General features: G+C 33.3%; 3 protein-coding genes across 3 annotated transcripts; 2 read left to right on the forward strand and 1 right to left on the reverse strand.

Annotated features, from left to right (window-relative positions):
* The first annotated feature begins 4,279 nt into the window (after positions 1-4,279).
* On the forward strand, positions 4,280-6,098 carry LOC106351214 (desiccation-related protein PCC13-62). Its single transcript, XM_013791026.3, has 3 exons — positions 4,280-4,738; positions 4,915-5,140; positions 5,536-6,098. The coding sequence occupies exons 1-3, from the start codon at positions 4,407-4,409 to the stop codon at positions 5,905-5,907; spliced, it is 930 nt and encodes a 309-aa protein (XP_013646480.2). The 5' UTR covers positions 4,280-4,406; the 3' UTR covers positions 5,908-6,098.
* A 2,867-nt stretch (positions 6,099-8,965) lies between these two features.
* Positions 8,966-10,270, reverse strand: LOC106346398 (nucleolin). The gene is made up of 2 exons (XM_013785710.3): positions 9,839-10,270; positions 8,966-9,503 (listed from the first exon to the last, which is right to left on the reverse strand). The coding sequence occupies exons 1-2, from the start codon at positions 10,172-10,174 to the stop codon at positions 9,255-9,257; spliced, it is 585 nt and encodes a 194-aa protein (XP_013641164.2). The 5' UTR covers positions 10,175-10,270; the 3' UTR covers positions 8,966-9,254.
* Positions 10,271-14,464: 4,194 nt separating this feature from the next.
* LOC106346397 (cell wall / vacuolar inhibitor of fructosidase 1) lies at positions 14,465-15,512 on the forward strand. Its single transcript, XM_013785709.3, has 2 exons — positions 14,465-14,879; positions 15,125-15,512. The coding sequence occupies exons 1-2, from the start codon at positions 14,694-14,696 to the stop codon at positions 15,425-15,427; spliced, it is 489 nt and encodes a 162-aa protein (XP_013641163.2). The 5' UTR covers positions 14,465-14,693; the 3' UTR covers positions 15,428-15,512.
* Positions 15,513-16,155: the final 643 nt, after the last annotated feature.

A 16,155-nucleotide genomic window follows, 5' to 3' on the forward strand; every position in this document is an offset into this window, starting at 1 on the left:
CTTTTTGGTAATGCATCGCATAATTCTTACCTTTCCAGCACGTCCATCACCTTGTTTAGATCCTTTAACCAAAAAGTAATAAGAATACTAGTAGTCATGACACGAGAGGTAGGTATCGGTAAAGGGTACCGCGTCAAAGAAAACAAAAGAAATAATTTTCAGTGACCAACGGAGATGACTGGATGAGTCAACTAACGCGCTATGTAATAAGCAATATTTTTCGTAAAAGTAAATCTCTTTTTGAATTCTAAACATTCGAAATAATTAAAATTGATCTGTTATTATCACTTATTTCACATAACATATTTGGGCCATATAGCACTTATCTCACATAAAATATTCGGGCTATATAGCACTTATTTCACACTACGGGTCTGACTGGTGACCATTCGGAAAACAAGAGGAACAGATTAAAAAGTAATATTTGAGAATAAAATAGCAGGAATGAAAAGGAATGGTCGTTCCTTATCACTTTTAACAAGGAATACTTTTGTTCTTTAATTATCTACAAAAAAAAGGAACGAAATAGAATGAGAGGGAATTATTATTCCTTGTGAATGGTGATTTTTTTCAGGAACGTTAGGAAATGCATTACTCCTCGCCGTTCCCTAGTCACCATTCATACCCTACATATTTAGCTAATCATGGTTTTACGAAAAACTATTTAAGACGTATAAACTATTTATATGTTCTCCATCATTATATCATTATTTGACTAATTTTTTTTCTTTACTTTCTAACCTGAATGTATATCTACGTACACATATATTATATATGTTTCTATTTTACATTGTAGCATTTACAAAATTAGATTTGGATCCATAATTTAGTCGGAGTGATGATTGTTAAGAAAATTATATAACAGTATTTCAATCAATTAATCACTGTGAAAATAGTTTAATCTCTTTTTTTTGTCAACAAAGTTAATCTATTTTACATTGCTCTTAATTGTATATTCCTTTTTTTTTCTTTGCATTCACCAAAGACAACTTTTAGTGTAATTTCAACTTTGATTGAATTCTTATATATGTTTTGTATACAGTTTCCTGATCGATAACCCAAATTGTACTAATATATATGTTGTGCGTTTGCAATATAGGTTCAGTAGTGTGAAAATTTATACCACATCCATATGAGTTAATAGTCAGACCAGAACTAGGTAGAATTCCCAGTTTAACTTGCATGGAAATAAAATCCTTTGCAAGAGGATGGAGCTGAAAATGCTTTCTCCAATTCCCACACAAAAAAAAATCCAAGAACATCTTCTTGTCTATCTAACATTCAAAATCGCTTCTCCTAGCAAAAGGAAAGGAACCCAAGGCCATACATAATGAGCCTAGAAGAGTAAATAACCTTCAAATTAGGTGAAGGTAAAATACATGAAGAGATCTTGACATCTCCACAAACCCAACTAATCCTCTTAGGTAAACATACTTTCCTCCTAGGTCACTTTAGCTTTATTAGAAGGGTTTGGTGATCCACTCCAATAGAAAAATCCACACATGCTTTCTACTTCCTCAAAGCATCTTTTTGGAACATGAAACACAAAACACCAGGAGTTAGAAATTCTTTTAATAACATTGTATGAGTTGCCGAAATCTTTTAAAGTTAGGCAAAAAAAAAAACATTGTAAATGAGTTGAAGCCGACTTGCAAAGAACAAGGGCTGAATTGTTCAATTTAGAAAAGATCTTTGAATCCGGCCCACCAAAATCTCATAATCTACACATGTCAGTTTCTTAGTGAGCTGGAGGACTAGATAATTTATCCGTAGACTCATATGAGATCCACTTTTTTTTTGCTAAACGTCCTATGAGATCAACTTCCATTTGATTTATACTCGGTTTGCCCCTTACTAAAATAAGGTATTCTTAAGAGATAAGAAATCCATATATGCAAACTTTTCAAAGGGCAAAATTAACACAAAACCATGAACTTTCAGATTTAAATCATAAAAAACATAAACTCACAAACATGCCATTTTATACATGAACTATTGGTCAAACACGAAAGAAATCATCTATTATCGTTGACCAAGCCATTTTAAACACGCTGAAATTTAAACCGTTAACTCCGTTAGTGAAAAGTTAACGTTGAATTTTGACGTGCTTAAAATGATTTGGTCAACAAAAGTACGAGAATTTATTGGTTCAGTTTAAAAATTGAAGACTAAAATAGCTTATCAAAATTTAAAAATTATATATATTTTAAAAATAATTTCTTAAATACAAATTCAATTTGATTTTGATGATATGCAATAGATTATATATATATCAATGATTTTGATAAACAAATTAACTTTTGATCTATGTAGTAGTCGCATCTTAAATTCTTTAATTAATTCTTAAGGTTAAATAAATTAAATAGAAGATTATAAGTGATTAATCCAAAATAAGTAAAACTTGTGTGTCAGCTGTCAAAGTGAAGAATCACAATGATAAGATTTACAAGAATAAGAATGGCAATCCTCAAAAACGTTTGCGGGCGATTGAAGTAGAAGGAACTTTATGGACTGAGGCGCAACTTTCAGTAAAGAAGGATCTCCCAATGGCCAGCAGACTTTCGATTGGCAATCTCTGGGACAGACCAGAATCTGTTATGTAGATGGTGCTTGGAAGGAGAAAGATAGTTCACAGGTCATGGCTGGTTTTGTAGAACCACATGATATGATGACATGATGATGTGGGCGATAAATCTCCGGCGAAGCCTGTTACCTTTACACGTTGAATGCGAAGCTTTGATTTAGGCTATGGAATGCATGAAGACTCTCCAATTCTCAAATGTAGTTTTTATAACGGAATGTTCTCAATTGGTGAAGACGGTGTCGTCACCTGAATAATGGTCAGCTTTCTCTACACACATGGAAGAATTCCGACATAGTAAGACTTTCTTCTCTACTTTCAAGATCAAATATATTTCAAGAGCACAAATTATATTGGCGGACAAGTTTTCACGGGGTGCAAGAATTTTTTTTTCAGCTATTTTTTATGTTAATTCCACACTTGCGTCTTAGTTCCCGAATCGGAAGGTTTAGTTTCGTAATTTAGTTTAATGTTGTTGGAAAAAAAAATCAATAACGCTATGCGTTAATAAATTAATTATTTGATTGACCACTATATATTTTCACACACTCCCTCCATTATCTAGATATGGAAATATGATTCATTTATCTTTTTAAAAAGGATTTTTAACGTTAAAATCTTTTAACTAAGTTTCTTTTGGATAAGATCACGTAAAAGTTAAAATGGAAACTCTTTTCTGGTATGAATGTTAAGAAAAAATGGAAGCTCTCGTTCTTACGTAGAGGAGGAGCCATGCGGTTTATGTTTACTGGTCCGTTTAAAGATTGGGCACATAATATATTACAACCTTGAATATTTTTTTTGACATGAAAAAATTATTCTATTACTCGAATTTGAGTTGGTATAGGTAATCAAATCTAACCTTAAATGTTTAACATGCCCTTAGTTAGCCCATTTCATAAAGTTACTAAACTATTCGACCTATCCGAAGTCCCATGTGAGTTGTGCATTGCATGGAACATATACTAAAGGGGCAATGCAGTTTTAATGAAAACACAAAGAAACACAATTTTCTGTACGAGAAACCCTCTGCATCAGCCATCATATAAAGATTGCTTCTTCGTTCAAAACAAGAGAAGTCGAATTATACGAACTTTTGTCTTGGACAAATCGCTACACCAAACACCAACCTTATTTAAACGATATTATTTGTGAAGTAATGAACGATATTAATGAGGTAACATTCTTTACAACATTATTATACTATCTTTTAGTATATCCTACCAACATAAAAATCTCAAACTCTTTGAAGTAAAAATAACTTGTCTTCTTCGTTTTTTTTTATTTTCAGTGTTCTCAAAGTTATCAATTTCAACAAGTTATTATACATTTTAAGTGTTGGTAATAAAGATATCAATAAACCATTAAACGAAATGTCTCAAACTCATGTGGCATGTTTCATCAAAAATGTAAATCAAATTCTAAAATTCAATGTAGTAAGAATTAATTGACTAAAAAACGGAAAAAAGAACATATTCTTTTACTTGTTGGGACAAGCTTATACCCTCTCTCTTCGAACAAGATAACAAAGTTCAACCTAACCTTATCAAATAAACTTTAAAGACAAAAAGACATTCGTATATTATTCAACATCCAAAGATGTGTCCTCCAAATAGTAACTGAAGACGTCCTAAATCCACGAGGCACTCCTCCAGCAGATATAAAGCCACGTGGGAGTATCCGCGAAATCCCCTCCGGAGTAAATACAGGAGACTTCTTCTGCTCTTCGCTCAAGTCTTAAACCCTATAAATACAGAGTTCACATTCATAACTAGACACAAATAAATCAGAAACGAATAAAAGGAAACGAAAACATTTTATAAAAATGGGAAACACCAAAGAGAGAAGAAACTTGTTGGTTTCAACAGTAATGGTGTTTTTCTTCTTCAACACTAACCATTATCAGGTTATGAGTTGCCCCGACCGAACTACAAACTGTACGGATCAAGACAAGAAATTATTGGAGTTTCCATTGAATCTGGAGTATCTTGAAGCTGAGTTTTTCTTGTTCGGGGCATTAGGGTTTGGTCTTGATAAAATTGCACCAAATTTAACGATGGGAGGTCCCAGTCCTATTGGAGCACAGAAAGCTAAACTTGATCCTTTGACAAGAGATATTGTTTTGCAATTTGCTTGGCAAGAGGTTGGCCACTTGAGGTAAATGTTTCTTTGAATTCATTTTGTGTATATATTTTACAGTTGTGATCATATGTGATTTTTTTAAACCGCAACTTAATCACTATTATCGATATCAAGTAGGTACAGTGTTTTTTTCTTTCTAATATATATATAGCCTTTGAGATAATCTTCAAAAATAAAAATAAAAAACACAGGGCAATCAAGAAAACGGTGACAGGATTTGCAAGGCCGCTACTTGATTTGAGTATAAAATCATTTGCCAAAGTGATGGATGATGCATTCGGACGAAAACTTGTACCACCATTTAATCCTTATGCCAATTCTTACAATTACCTCATTGCTTCATATTTGGTCCCTTATGTTGGCCTCACCGGCTATGTTGGTGCTAACCCGAAACTGCAATGTCCCGATTCAAGGAAGGTAAGAAAACTAAACTACTCTGTATAAAATATATGTTTAGTGTATCTAAAACAAAAACAAACATGAGAAAAGATTGAATGTAATTTCTAAATCATGAATTACGTTCCACCACATCAATAACTTTTATATTTATCAAAAAAAAAATAACTTTTAGATGAAATTTCGTTTATTTTATTGATAAAAATACTCATAAAAGTTTCTAGCTATGTCTAAAGTTTCATCTATTAATGAAAAAAAGTTGTTTGAAGTATATTTAAAATATTCGACTAAAAAGAAAGGAGTAATGTAACCATGCACAGGTTACAAAGTGATGTTGTTTTATATCATTAATTATTTTTGGATGCATTCTCTTAAATTCCGGTTATACATAATGTTAATAACACGAACTTTTTCAGTTAGTAGCAGGACTTTTAGGAGTAGAATCAGGTCAGGACGCTGTGATAAGAACAATGCTATATGCGAGGGCAACACACATGGTCCATCCTTATGGTATCACGGTTGCGGCTTTCACAGATAGGATCTCGCGTCTAAGGAACAAATTAGGGAAAATGGGTGTGAAAGATGAGGGGCTGGTTGTACCTAAAGCCATGGGTGCGGAGGGACAAGTGGCCGGGAATGTATTGGTTGGTGACGAGTTATCGCTTGCGTTTGATCGAACTCCGGAGGAAATTCTGCGGATTGTATATGGAAGTGGAAATGAAAGGGTACCCGGTGGATTTTACCCTAAAGGAGCTGATGGAGAAATTGCCAAGTCTTATTTGGTTTAATAAAGTTTAGTAATTTGTTGCCAATGAGGTTTAGTGTTAGTTGGAGTTTAATTTCCTTTATAGTTGTTAGCTTTTTGGGTCTATGGGGCAAAATAATTTTCATGTTAATGTAATAAATGCTGTGGGGAATTAGTTTTCCACAGTAAAAGTGTTTGAAAAAAATATGAAAAGTATACAATAGTTGTGTGAAATTAATTATCGAGCAACAAATAACATCGGACATAGTTCAAAAAGAAAACTGAATACTGTAAATTTAAACAAAGTTTTCATAGGTTTTTTTGTCGTCTAGTTTTGACTAAAATACAGAAGTAAAATATATAGTAGAAAATAAATATTACTATTTTGTTATAGTAAGCAAATGATTAGCAATTTTGAGCTTACTATGAAACATTTTAAAATTATATATTACTACTATATATACAAAATAAATATTTATTATAAGAGATAAATACGTAAACACATGCATCTGCACGCGGATCAAGCTCTAGTTTAAAGTTTATTTGTACTGTACTGTTATGTAAATCTTTGATCTGCTTTTAATTGATAACAATTGGTTAAAAATACAATTTTTTAATGATATTACATTGTATAGTTATTAACCTTTTTAGCTGATTATTTCAGCATATTTTGATAGTATTCGATGTTCTACCTACATGTAAGGAGTACCCATTTCAAAGGTTTCAATTGAAGTTTTGTTTTCTGACTTTAGTTCAAAATAGTTTATCAAAAATAGAACGGATAAAATGATTTGTTATACAGTTCTTAAACTGATTAATGAAGTAAAAAGTATAAGCTTACCTTAAGAATATTAAACTCACTTTTACTCACTCCGATTCAGTCAAGCTTTTTTATAAACATGCACTGTTGGATTTTGGACAACAAATCTGCCATGTTGGAATCAGAGACAACAGCTATGAGCTTAGAGAGAATGATCACTAATCAATTTAGTGAATCAAAGAGACTTTGAATGGAACCGATTTATGTGAAGACGAAGAATAAACTCAGCTAGAGTTTGCTCTCTCAAAGAGGGAATCACAAACTGAACTAACCCATCATAGATTGTTAATAGACTATTTTTAGAGAGGAAGAAGCTCACATGGAGCTATTGGTTTCACTAGTTAAACAGCTTACAAATACAAATGTAACACTTAAACACGGGAATATTTGGCTTAAAATCAACAAAAGGAGAAGTAAGATGTAGAAAATCTGGCAGCCAATTTAGACTTTATTGTTTGCATAAATATTTACCAGCCTTCTTTAACTTATATGTGTTGTGTGTGTGTGTTACTCCTTAATGTTTTGGTTTGCTCATCTAGATTAGGCTTCTCTTATATTTCCTCTACTTAGGTAGTAAACACATAGTTGTTGGACCTTTAATGGGATTTAATTTCGTCCACAATCAGCTCACTTGGAATGGAGTGTTGACAGCTTTGTTACACACACATCTTTGTTGATTTCTTCTTTTGTGAGCAACACACAATTGGCTACTATTGGGCTTCCAATTTTTTTTTTTTTAAATACCATTGGGGTTCCAATTTCACTCACTTACTTTGCTTGGAGTGAAGAGGAGCTTAGTTAGAATACTTCTGAAGTTGTTCCTGTGAGATATCAAACAGTCCCACATTGAAATTTAGACGAATGAATGTTTAATATATAAAGAAATGTTCAACTCTAATTAGTACGATGCATTTTGAGAAGGAAACCAAAATTAAATTCATGCAGGCTTGCCTAAAGTCCAAAATGGATAATATCGTACTAATCAAACAATATAGAGTTAGACATGGATTTAATAAATCCCAACATTGTTATCAGAGCACAAGGTTGACGAAGATCTGCAAGAATACCAAAATACCCTTCAAATAGGAAGCGGATCTTTCAAGTCGGAAGAGGAGGTATGTGTCAGAAACAAGTCAGAATCATAGGAACCAGTGAAGTTGTGAGGAATAAACATTATTAAAAGAACGAGATGTTGTGGAGACACATTCTAAAAGGAAGCAAAAAAAAACACTAGATAAGTGTGGTCCTTAGTTTAAAGAGGAGAATGTAAGATATTAAACAAAGTTCCACATTCAAATTTAGACGAAAGAATGTCTAATATATAAAGAGATGTTTGACTCTAATTAGTACGAGACATTTTGAAAAGGAAACCAAAAGTACAACTATGTGTACTTGCCTAATACTCAAAATGGACAATATCGTATTTAATCAAACAATATAGAGTTGACATGGATTTTATAAATTCCAACAGTTCCAACGGCCATGTTTTTTTTGTTGCTAAATTTTGGTCCAACAGCCATGTTTCATTGTTAAATACGATCATTGCACCACCATTTGAGCTTCTTTGCTTGCTCTTTCATCATAACTGTCATCTTGGTTAGGCTTGCAATTTGGTTTTTCTCTTTTTATTTGGCTGTGATGGATATGAAATGAAAGCCAATCTTAAAACATAGAACTTTGTGTGCAACCTTCCAACTTCAACTTTTGCTAACTCAGGTTGCTGATATGGACTTCAGTCACTTCAAGTGAGAGGATAGAGATTCCATTTTAAAACTTTGGTGTGTCTCCTCTTGGGTAGATCGCACAACAGATCTCCTAGTTCACTTGTCGGGCTCCTTGTTACCAGAGCACTTCATGTGAGCTCCATGGATCCATTTTGACTCCCTTGCTGCATCCAAATCTTCTGAGAACTCCAATGGACTCCACATCTGCCACAACTTCTTTGAGAGTCGTAGATATGATCCAAGGATGCATTGAACAGCTCTTCCAAGGTTGCATTGAACAGCTCTTGATCTTTTTAGTATGTCTTTTCCGATTTACTTCTTAAAACATATTCATCTTTCAGTGTCCACCTAGATCAGTTAGACCGAACTTGACATTTGGTTTTGTTCTTGTTGATTGGTATCTTGGTAATATACAAATAGGCATTAGACACTACATTTTTAAACCCATAGAATGTAATTAGGCTCAAACCGTACATGCCTACAAGAACCACAACGTCTCAAGCCAAAACTACAAAAAGAAAAGACTTTAACACTAGACTTTTACACAATCTAAAAAAGAAACAGAACAAACTGATAGAGAAATAGCATTAGACAGCAAATCGTTCCAGAAACATTGGTTATTGACTCACTAGAAAAAGAAACAACATTTGCATAAAATGAGAAAGAAAAAAAAAAAAAGCCCCTACTCAACTTAAACTACTAAGTCTTGCTCCATAATAAACTTACATGAACCCCAACCAATGATTCAAATCTCACGACTCCAAATTTTCTTTTTTAAAAAAAAAAGCCATAACGCTCTCTATCTGTTTGTTTGAACCATGCTGTTGTTGTCAAATTCCTCGAAAACTACCTCTTCGGAGGTCTTGCATCATCTTCATCATCACTATCCTCCTCTTCCTCTTCCTCAGCAGCTCCTCTCTTCCTCTTGGGAGGAGCCTCAGATTTTCCCGCACCCGAGTTATCATTCTCGTCGTCATCTTCACCTTCATCGATGTCTTCCTCCACACCATTCTCTTCAGGCTCGAAATCACTCGCATCCTCTTCATCTTCAGCCCGACCAATTGGCCTCACTAGGTAATCAGTCCCAAGATCCTCCTGACCAATCCCCAAATAACAAAACATATGTTACTTTCAGTTTCATACTTAAACCCAAGTTCTAGTAATCAAACAAAAAATAAGTTACTTTTGAGTTCACTATGTTCTTTACAACAGAAGACACGACTGTCAGAAAGTATTATTTAAAGAAAAGTCGCAACTTTTTTTTTATTTAGAGAAAGAAAGTTAAAAACAGGACAGTTTCTAGTTACTGTAAGAAAACATTAAACAGATCCAAACTTCTACTAAGCTAATTAGCAGCATAAAACCCTAGATCTACAATTTCAATTTATCTAAGAGATTAAACCCTAAATCGATTTATCTCAGAATCATACCTCATCTTCACCATCTTCGTCGTCCTCGTCGTCATCATCGTCGTCGTCATCGTCATCATCATCATCATCATCATCTCCGTTTCCGTCTTCTTCTCCTTCTTCATCTTCGTCTTCAGCCGACTGTACCGGAGGCCCACCTAGGGACTGCAAAACCTGGACCTCGTCGTCGTCTTCATCTTCCTCATCATCGTCACCTTCACTTCCATCGACTTCTTCTTCTTCTTCCTCGTCGGAGCCTTCTTCTCCTCCGTCTTTAACTTCTTCCACTTCACTGTCGTCGTCGCTGAGAATCACGGTTTCCTCTTTGAACTCCTTGTCATCATCAACTCCAGTCATCTTCTTCCGGAAACGAGTAGAGATTTTTCGATTTTCGTGGAGAGTTTTTGGGATTAAAGTAGAGAGAGAGAGAGGGAAGGGTTTACAAGGTTCGACCAACTGCATAAAGGAGTACCGTCTTTGAAATTTAATCTGAACCGTTGAATCTGAATTCGACGCGGATAGGTGACGTGGCTTTAGATCGGACGGTTCGTGTGAGAGAACAATGTGGTTTAGATGAATATGATGCCATAGCGGCGGGCCAAACTGAAAAAAAGAAAGTTAATATTATTTGTCCTTTTTTGTGAGGGATCACACACGTGAGAAGATTTATTTCTTACAATATTAATTAAATTCGATATCTTAATCGAATATTCTAGCTTCTAAAGCCTATCGATGAAGCCCAATACGCTTTTTTATGGCCCAACTGATTGTAACAACTACCAAGGCTAAGTTAACTCTTCAAATGCTTAGATTTTATCTTTACAAAATGGGATAGTATAGTGTTAAGACTTTTTTGTGTTACAAAGAAAAAAAAATAGTCTTGACTTTTTTTTACTACATCGTTCTGTAATTTTTATTATAAATGATGGTAAACTACTTGAGATACTAATAATAAATGATAGCAGGTTATCTGGTAATTGGTAAACCCAGAGAATCGATGTAGCTAGCACTCAACATTCTGTTTCTCTCTGCCTGAAGTTATCAGCCGAAACTCAATATTTCTATCCAAGTGCCGGAAGATCTCTGTTATTGATTTTGTAGCCCTAGTCAAACATCAAGAACTTTCTCAAGTCAAACGCTATTATTTTTGTGGTCTTTAGAGTTATGAGTGTAGGTGCTCAACTCTTAACATCTCAAAAAAAATTAAAAGAGAATTTTTGGACTCTTATTGCTAGGGCGAACCCTAAGATGTCTCATCTTCTGTTTGCAGATGATAGTATTTTTCTACAAGACGGAAGTGAGCATTGTACAGAGCTTATGAACATTCTATATATCTACAAGAAAGCATTAGGAACAAGACTAAATGCGACAAAATCTCTTATCGTTTTTGGAAACCGAGTTGATCAGTCCTTGAAACAAGATATAAATTTTTTTCTTATAATTTTCGCTGAAAGAGTCATGGGATTGGACTTAGGATTGCCCAAACAAATATTTGGATCAAAGATGAAAGTTTTCTTTTTCTACAAAATCGACTCAATAGACGCACCAACACATGGTCATCATAACTTTTATCGAATGGAAGGGAAAAAGTCCATATAAAATATTTAGCTCAAACAGTTCTGACATTTGTGATGTCGTGTTTCACATTCACACAAGGCATTATTGACAAACTTAAGAATACGATTTCAACTTTTGTGGAGCTCATAACAAAACAGAAGAAGCTTACACTGGGTTGCATATGATGAGATATGTACCCTAAGGATATGGGGGTGCTGGATTTTCCAGATATACATGACTTCAATATAGTGTTTCTTACAAAATAATTATAGAGATTATTCAATTTTTGTCGTCTTTGTTGGTCCATGTTTTAAAGGGAAGGTACAACAATTATTCACTGGTTGTTGATAGAGTTTGAAGATGTTTTTGGTTTACAACACATACGGCCGCTATTTTTTTTCCTCCACATAACATACATTTATATGTATTTGTTGTGTTTGTTTGTCTCTATCTTTGTTTTTTCACTTCTTGTGAGAATAAATTCTTAAAATAATTTTTCAGTCTTGAATTTATCATATCCATGTCCAAATACAAGTCCACCATCATGGCCATAACTAGGACCACGAGTGTAGCCACTTTCCCTTCGACGGTTATTGGTCGAATTTGTTTTTGCTATACTCGCTTAAGAAAATGAAATAGAACTAGTTGAACTTCTTTTTTTGTTGGTCGAAAAGGGGTTAGTATACCTCACAAGTTCAAAGGTTAAGATAGCAAGCTTATAGAATTCAATTCTTGGTCATATATTTTGATCTTTTATTATAATTCACTTCAGTAATCATTTAGCTACTTGTTCAATTATATTTGCACGACTTTGCAACATTCATTTGCTACTGGCTAATTCCTATATCTATCTAAATATTACATGCCTAACAACAATCATGTTTCACTTTATATATTTACAAGGAACCCGAACTCTCTCGCTTACTCTCCTCTTTCATAAACGGTAACCTTAGATCTAAGTTATTATCACATAGTTTCCAAGTTATTGATATATTCTCGCATGTTTTTCCAAACAACGGGTTTTCATATGCGGCATAAAGAAGCTATTTAAGAGCACATGGCGTGGAATGGATTTCCACGGATCAGTCTAATCAATACAAAACGAGTTTAAGTTAGGAAGCATGTAAATCACGCTTAGGAAGTCAGAGTAAACAATGAATTAAATCAATCACAAAGGTTCAACCGAGCTATTAAATAGATTGCTGTCAGGAGAATCTCTACGGGATCTTCTCTAATATGGGTCATGTGTCTTCATTTTTTCTTCTGTTTTTCTTATTTATTTTAAGAAATTTGAATTTAACATCGCACATGTTGGTAAAGATAACTTTGTTTAGTTTTGTAGCTTTTTGGTTAATGATAATATATTTTGGTATATTTAGAAGCTAGAGGGTATGACTGGTAAACTACAGAATAACTGAGCGATAGTTCAAGTAGAGTAATTAAGAAGTAGAGATAAGAAAATAGAAAGTCAAGAATAATCTATTTTTCACTTCAAAAACAGAGATAAAAAAAGTGAATATATACCTCTATTTAAATGTGTTTCAAAAAAAAGAAAGAAAAAAAAACCTCTATTTAAACAGTACCAAGCTAAGAGAGATAAAAGTTGTTTTTAGCTGATTGAAAAAACTAAGTGCAACTGAGTGAAAAAGTAATTATCTTTAGAAAAATTATCGCTACATGTGTTTCTCAGTCACACCCAGAATGTAAATCTTTTTTAGTTAACTCTTGAATTACTAAGATTCACATGTTCAAGTTTCATTAGGAAAAAGGAAAATTCATTTAACGTGGTATGAATTTCGTTCTAGAAAAATATATCGGCTTACAGATCTAGCAGTTTTTAATCATTAAAAAAGTTAACTTATGAACATGTTTGTTATATTATATTTCAGATCATCTGCTGGCTCCTTTTGCTTTTTATCAGATTTATGTTATACATGCATCTGTTTTAAATGAATCAGATATGGACAACAGATTTTGTTGCGGGTTTATTGTCTGATTGTGACTATTCTGAAAATTTTGGACACCAAAAACATGTCCAGTGTGACAAAAGCTAAAATGTTAAACCTTGTGAATTGTGATGTCAAAAATATTAAACCTTGTATGCAGGAAAATAAACATCGATGGGTCATTTATTTAGCCAAGTTCGTGATATGACTTTACTTGAAGCTTTATTGCAGTTCTTATCCGTGTAAAGGCATACGATAAACTACGGTTTCTTAGCTAGGGTTCTTAACTCATGATTTGATATATTTTTTATATTTTTTGGCTAAGAAACGGTTCTTATATCTCTTATTTAAAAGATAATTTTTAATTTTTCTTAGTTAGAATCTAAAAAAGATAAGAACTGTTTTTAACCGAAGCTAAAAATTCCAGGTAAAAGATTGAGATTAATGATGGTATAAGATTCAAACCAAAGAGTTGTTTACGTTAATCAAGACTATCTATTAGTATAATTTTTTGTACATCTATTTTCTTACCCAAGTAAGGGGATTGCTTACAAAATATAAGATGATTGATTGATTGATTGAATGAATGAATGATTAAATACGGATATTATTATTTGAATGGACCTCTTATACTGAGCTTATCTTTCTTGTTTGGTCCACAAAATTAACAACTACTAAAAATGAATTATATTTTATACTACTTTTAAGGAGGATATATAATTATATAGCTTTAAGAAAGAAAGAAAATGCTTTAGGTGGTCATATTTGTCAAATGAAAATGAAATAACTCATAATTGTTTGCTTTATTTACTTTAAGTTTATTCTATCTTCTATAGATGATGTAACGTCTCCACCATTGTAACTCATCAACTCGCAATGCTTACCATTTCAAATTATTATAGGCAGAAAAACTACGGCTGAGCAAAAAGCTAGCCCCTTGATTAATCGGGTAAAGCTTTTCTTAACTAGGTTAGTGTAACACGCTAACCTCGACCATTGGATCCACATGGCGGTACTCCATTACATGATGTTCGTTGGAAAGCTATAGAAACTTTAATACTTGGGCCATGGCCAACATTAATAACAAGACGACATATTTTTGTTGTTTTATCATCTGTGTAAACCATATAATAGTCGTAAAATATAGTAACAATTATAAAAATATGAAATATTTTGCGTAACATAAGAGATAAGGGATTTTGGTAAAGGCGCAACGAAAATCGATTATATATATCGGAGACGTGCACTACGCATGCAAATCAACAGACGCAAATATACACACTTATATAACTCCTGTTCTTCTTCAAAATCGTGAGATCAAAGCAGCTCCTCCATCTTTTCAATAACCATCAAATTATAATTAAGAGAGAAATATGAAGATGGTGGTGGTGATGATGATCATGATGGTAATGGCGATGGTGAGTGAAGCGAATATGATAGAGCAGACATGCAAAGAGACACCAGATTTCAATCTCTGCGTCTCTCTCCTCGACTCCGACCCACGTGGCTCCTCTGCCGACACCTCTGGCCTCGCTCTTATCCTCGTCGATAAAATCAAGGTATTTGATTTCATTTTCTTTTCCGACACATATTCAATTATATTACTATATTATAGTTCATTTCTTATAAGAATGTGATATTTAATCAAGATTAACTCTCAATTTAGTAGATATAAGCTTAGTTACTATTATCACTAACTAATTTGATTTAAAATTTAATAGTATACTAAATTTGCTACTAGCGAGATATTTCTGTATAAAACACAAAATTGCGAGATTATTTTATAAATAATTGATTCTTGTAGGGGTTGGCGACGAAGACCTTGAAAGAAATCAACACTCTATATAAAAAGAGACCGGAACTGAAACAGGCTTTAGACGAATGTAGTCGAAGATACAACACGATCTTAAAGGCTGATGTTCCCGAAGCCATTGAAGCTATATCTAAAGGAGTTCCGAAGTTCGGTGAAGACGGTGTGATCGATGCTGGTGTGGAAGCTGCAGTATGTGAAGGAGATTTTAAAGGGAAATCTCCGTTGACTAGTTTGACCAAATCAATGCAAAAAGTCTCTAATGTGGCTAGAGCCATTGTGAGAATGTTGCTTTGATTTTATCTTTTATGTTCATACAAGCATGTGGTATGGGTGTTTGATGGGATCTTATCCTTCATAAGAATAAAACTTTACAACTGAAGTCCAAGTTTTATTGTTACTGTTAGACTACATAGCTTTGGGTATCCACATATCAGACGTGTATTTATCTAAAGGCCTACCTGTTCTTGTTGTCACATGATGAGAGCATTTGAAATAAAATCTTAGAAAAGGTTTACTTGAAACAATTTAATGCTCCCAGTGCGAATTAGTGACCTCTACTCTAAACAAAACACGACAATAAAAGAAAGGAACATCTCATATGTGGCTCTAATTTATGGAAGGAAACTTTCAAATCTAGACTCCTCTATAGAAAATGATAATTCAAAAAAAAGCTAACAACATACATGATAAGATTGGTTACAGACATCCTTCAATTTTGAAAAACCTAATACTTTATATACCCACAAATTATAAACATATTAAATTTACATTTAAATGTTTGTAACTTCTAAATTTGAGAATCGATAATGACTAAGTCCATTATTCTTAAATCTTAAATAAGGAAACAATTATTCACTTGACGGAAGATCTAACTTCATTACAAATTTTGTTAAGCATTCTACAGCACAATTGTTCTTTCTATGCACTGATTTTTTTTTGTCAACAATGCTTTTTTTTTTGTCAACAATTCTATAAACTGCTTTTCGATACACGAAATAAATGAATCTCTGAACCAAACTGTG

Source organism: Brassica napus, chromosome A6, assembly GCF_020379485.1.
Source record: "Brassica napus cultivar Da-Ae chromosome A6, Da-Ae, whole genome shotgun sequence".
Lineage (NCBI taxonomy): Eukaryota > Viridiplantae > Streptophyta > Magnoliopsida > Brassicales > Brassicaceae > Brassica > Brassica napus.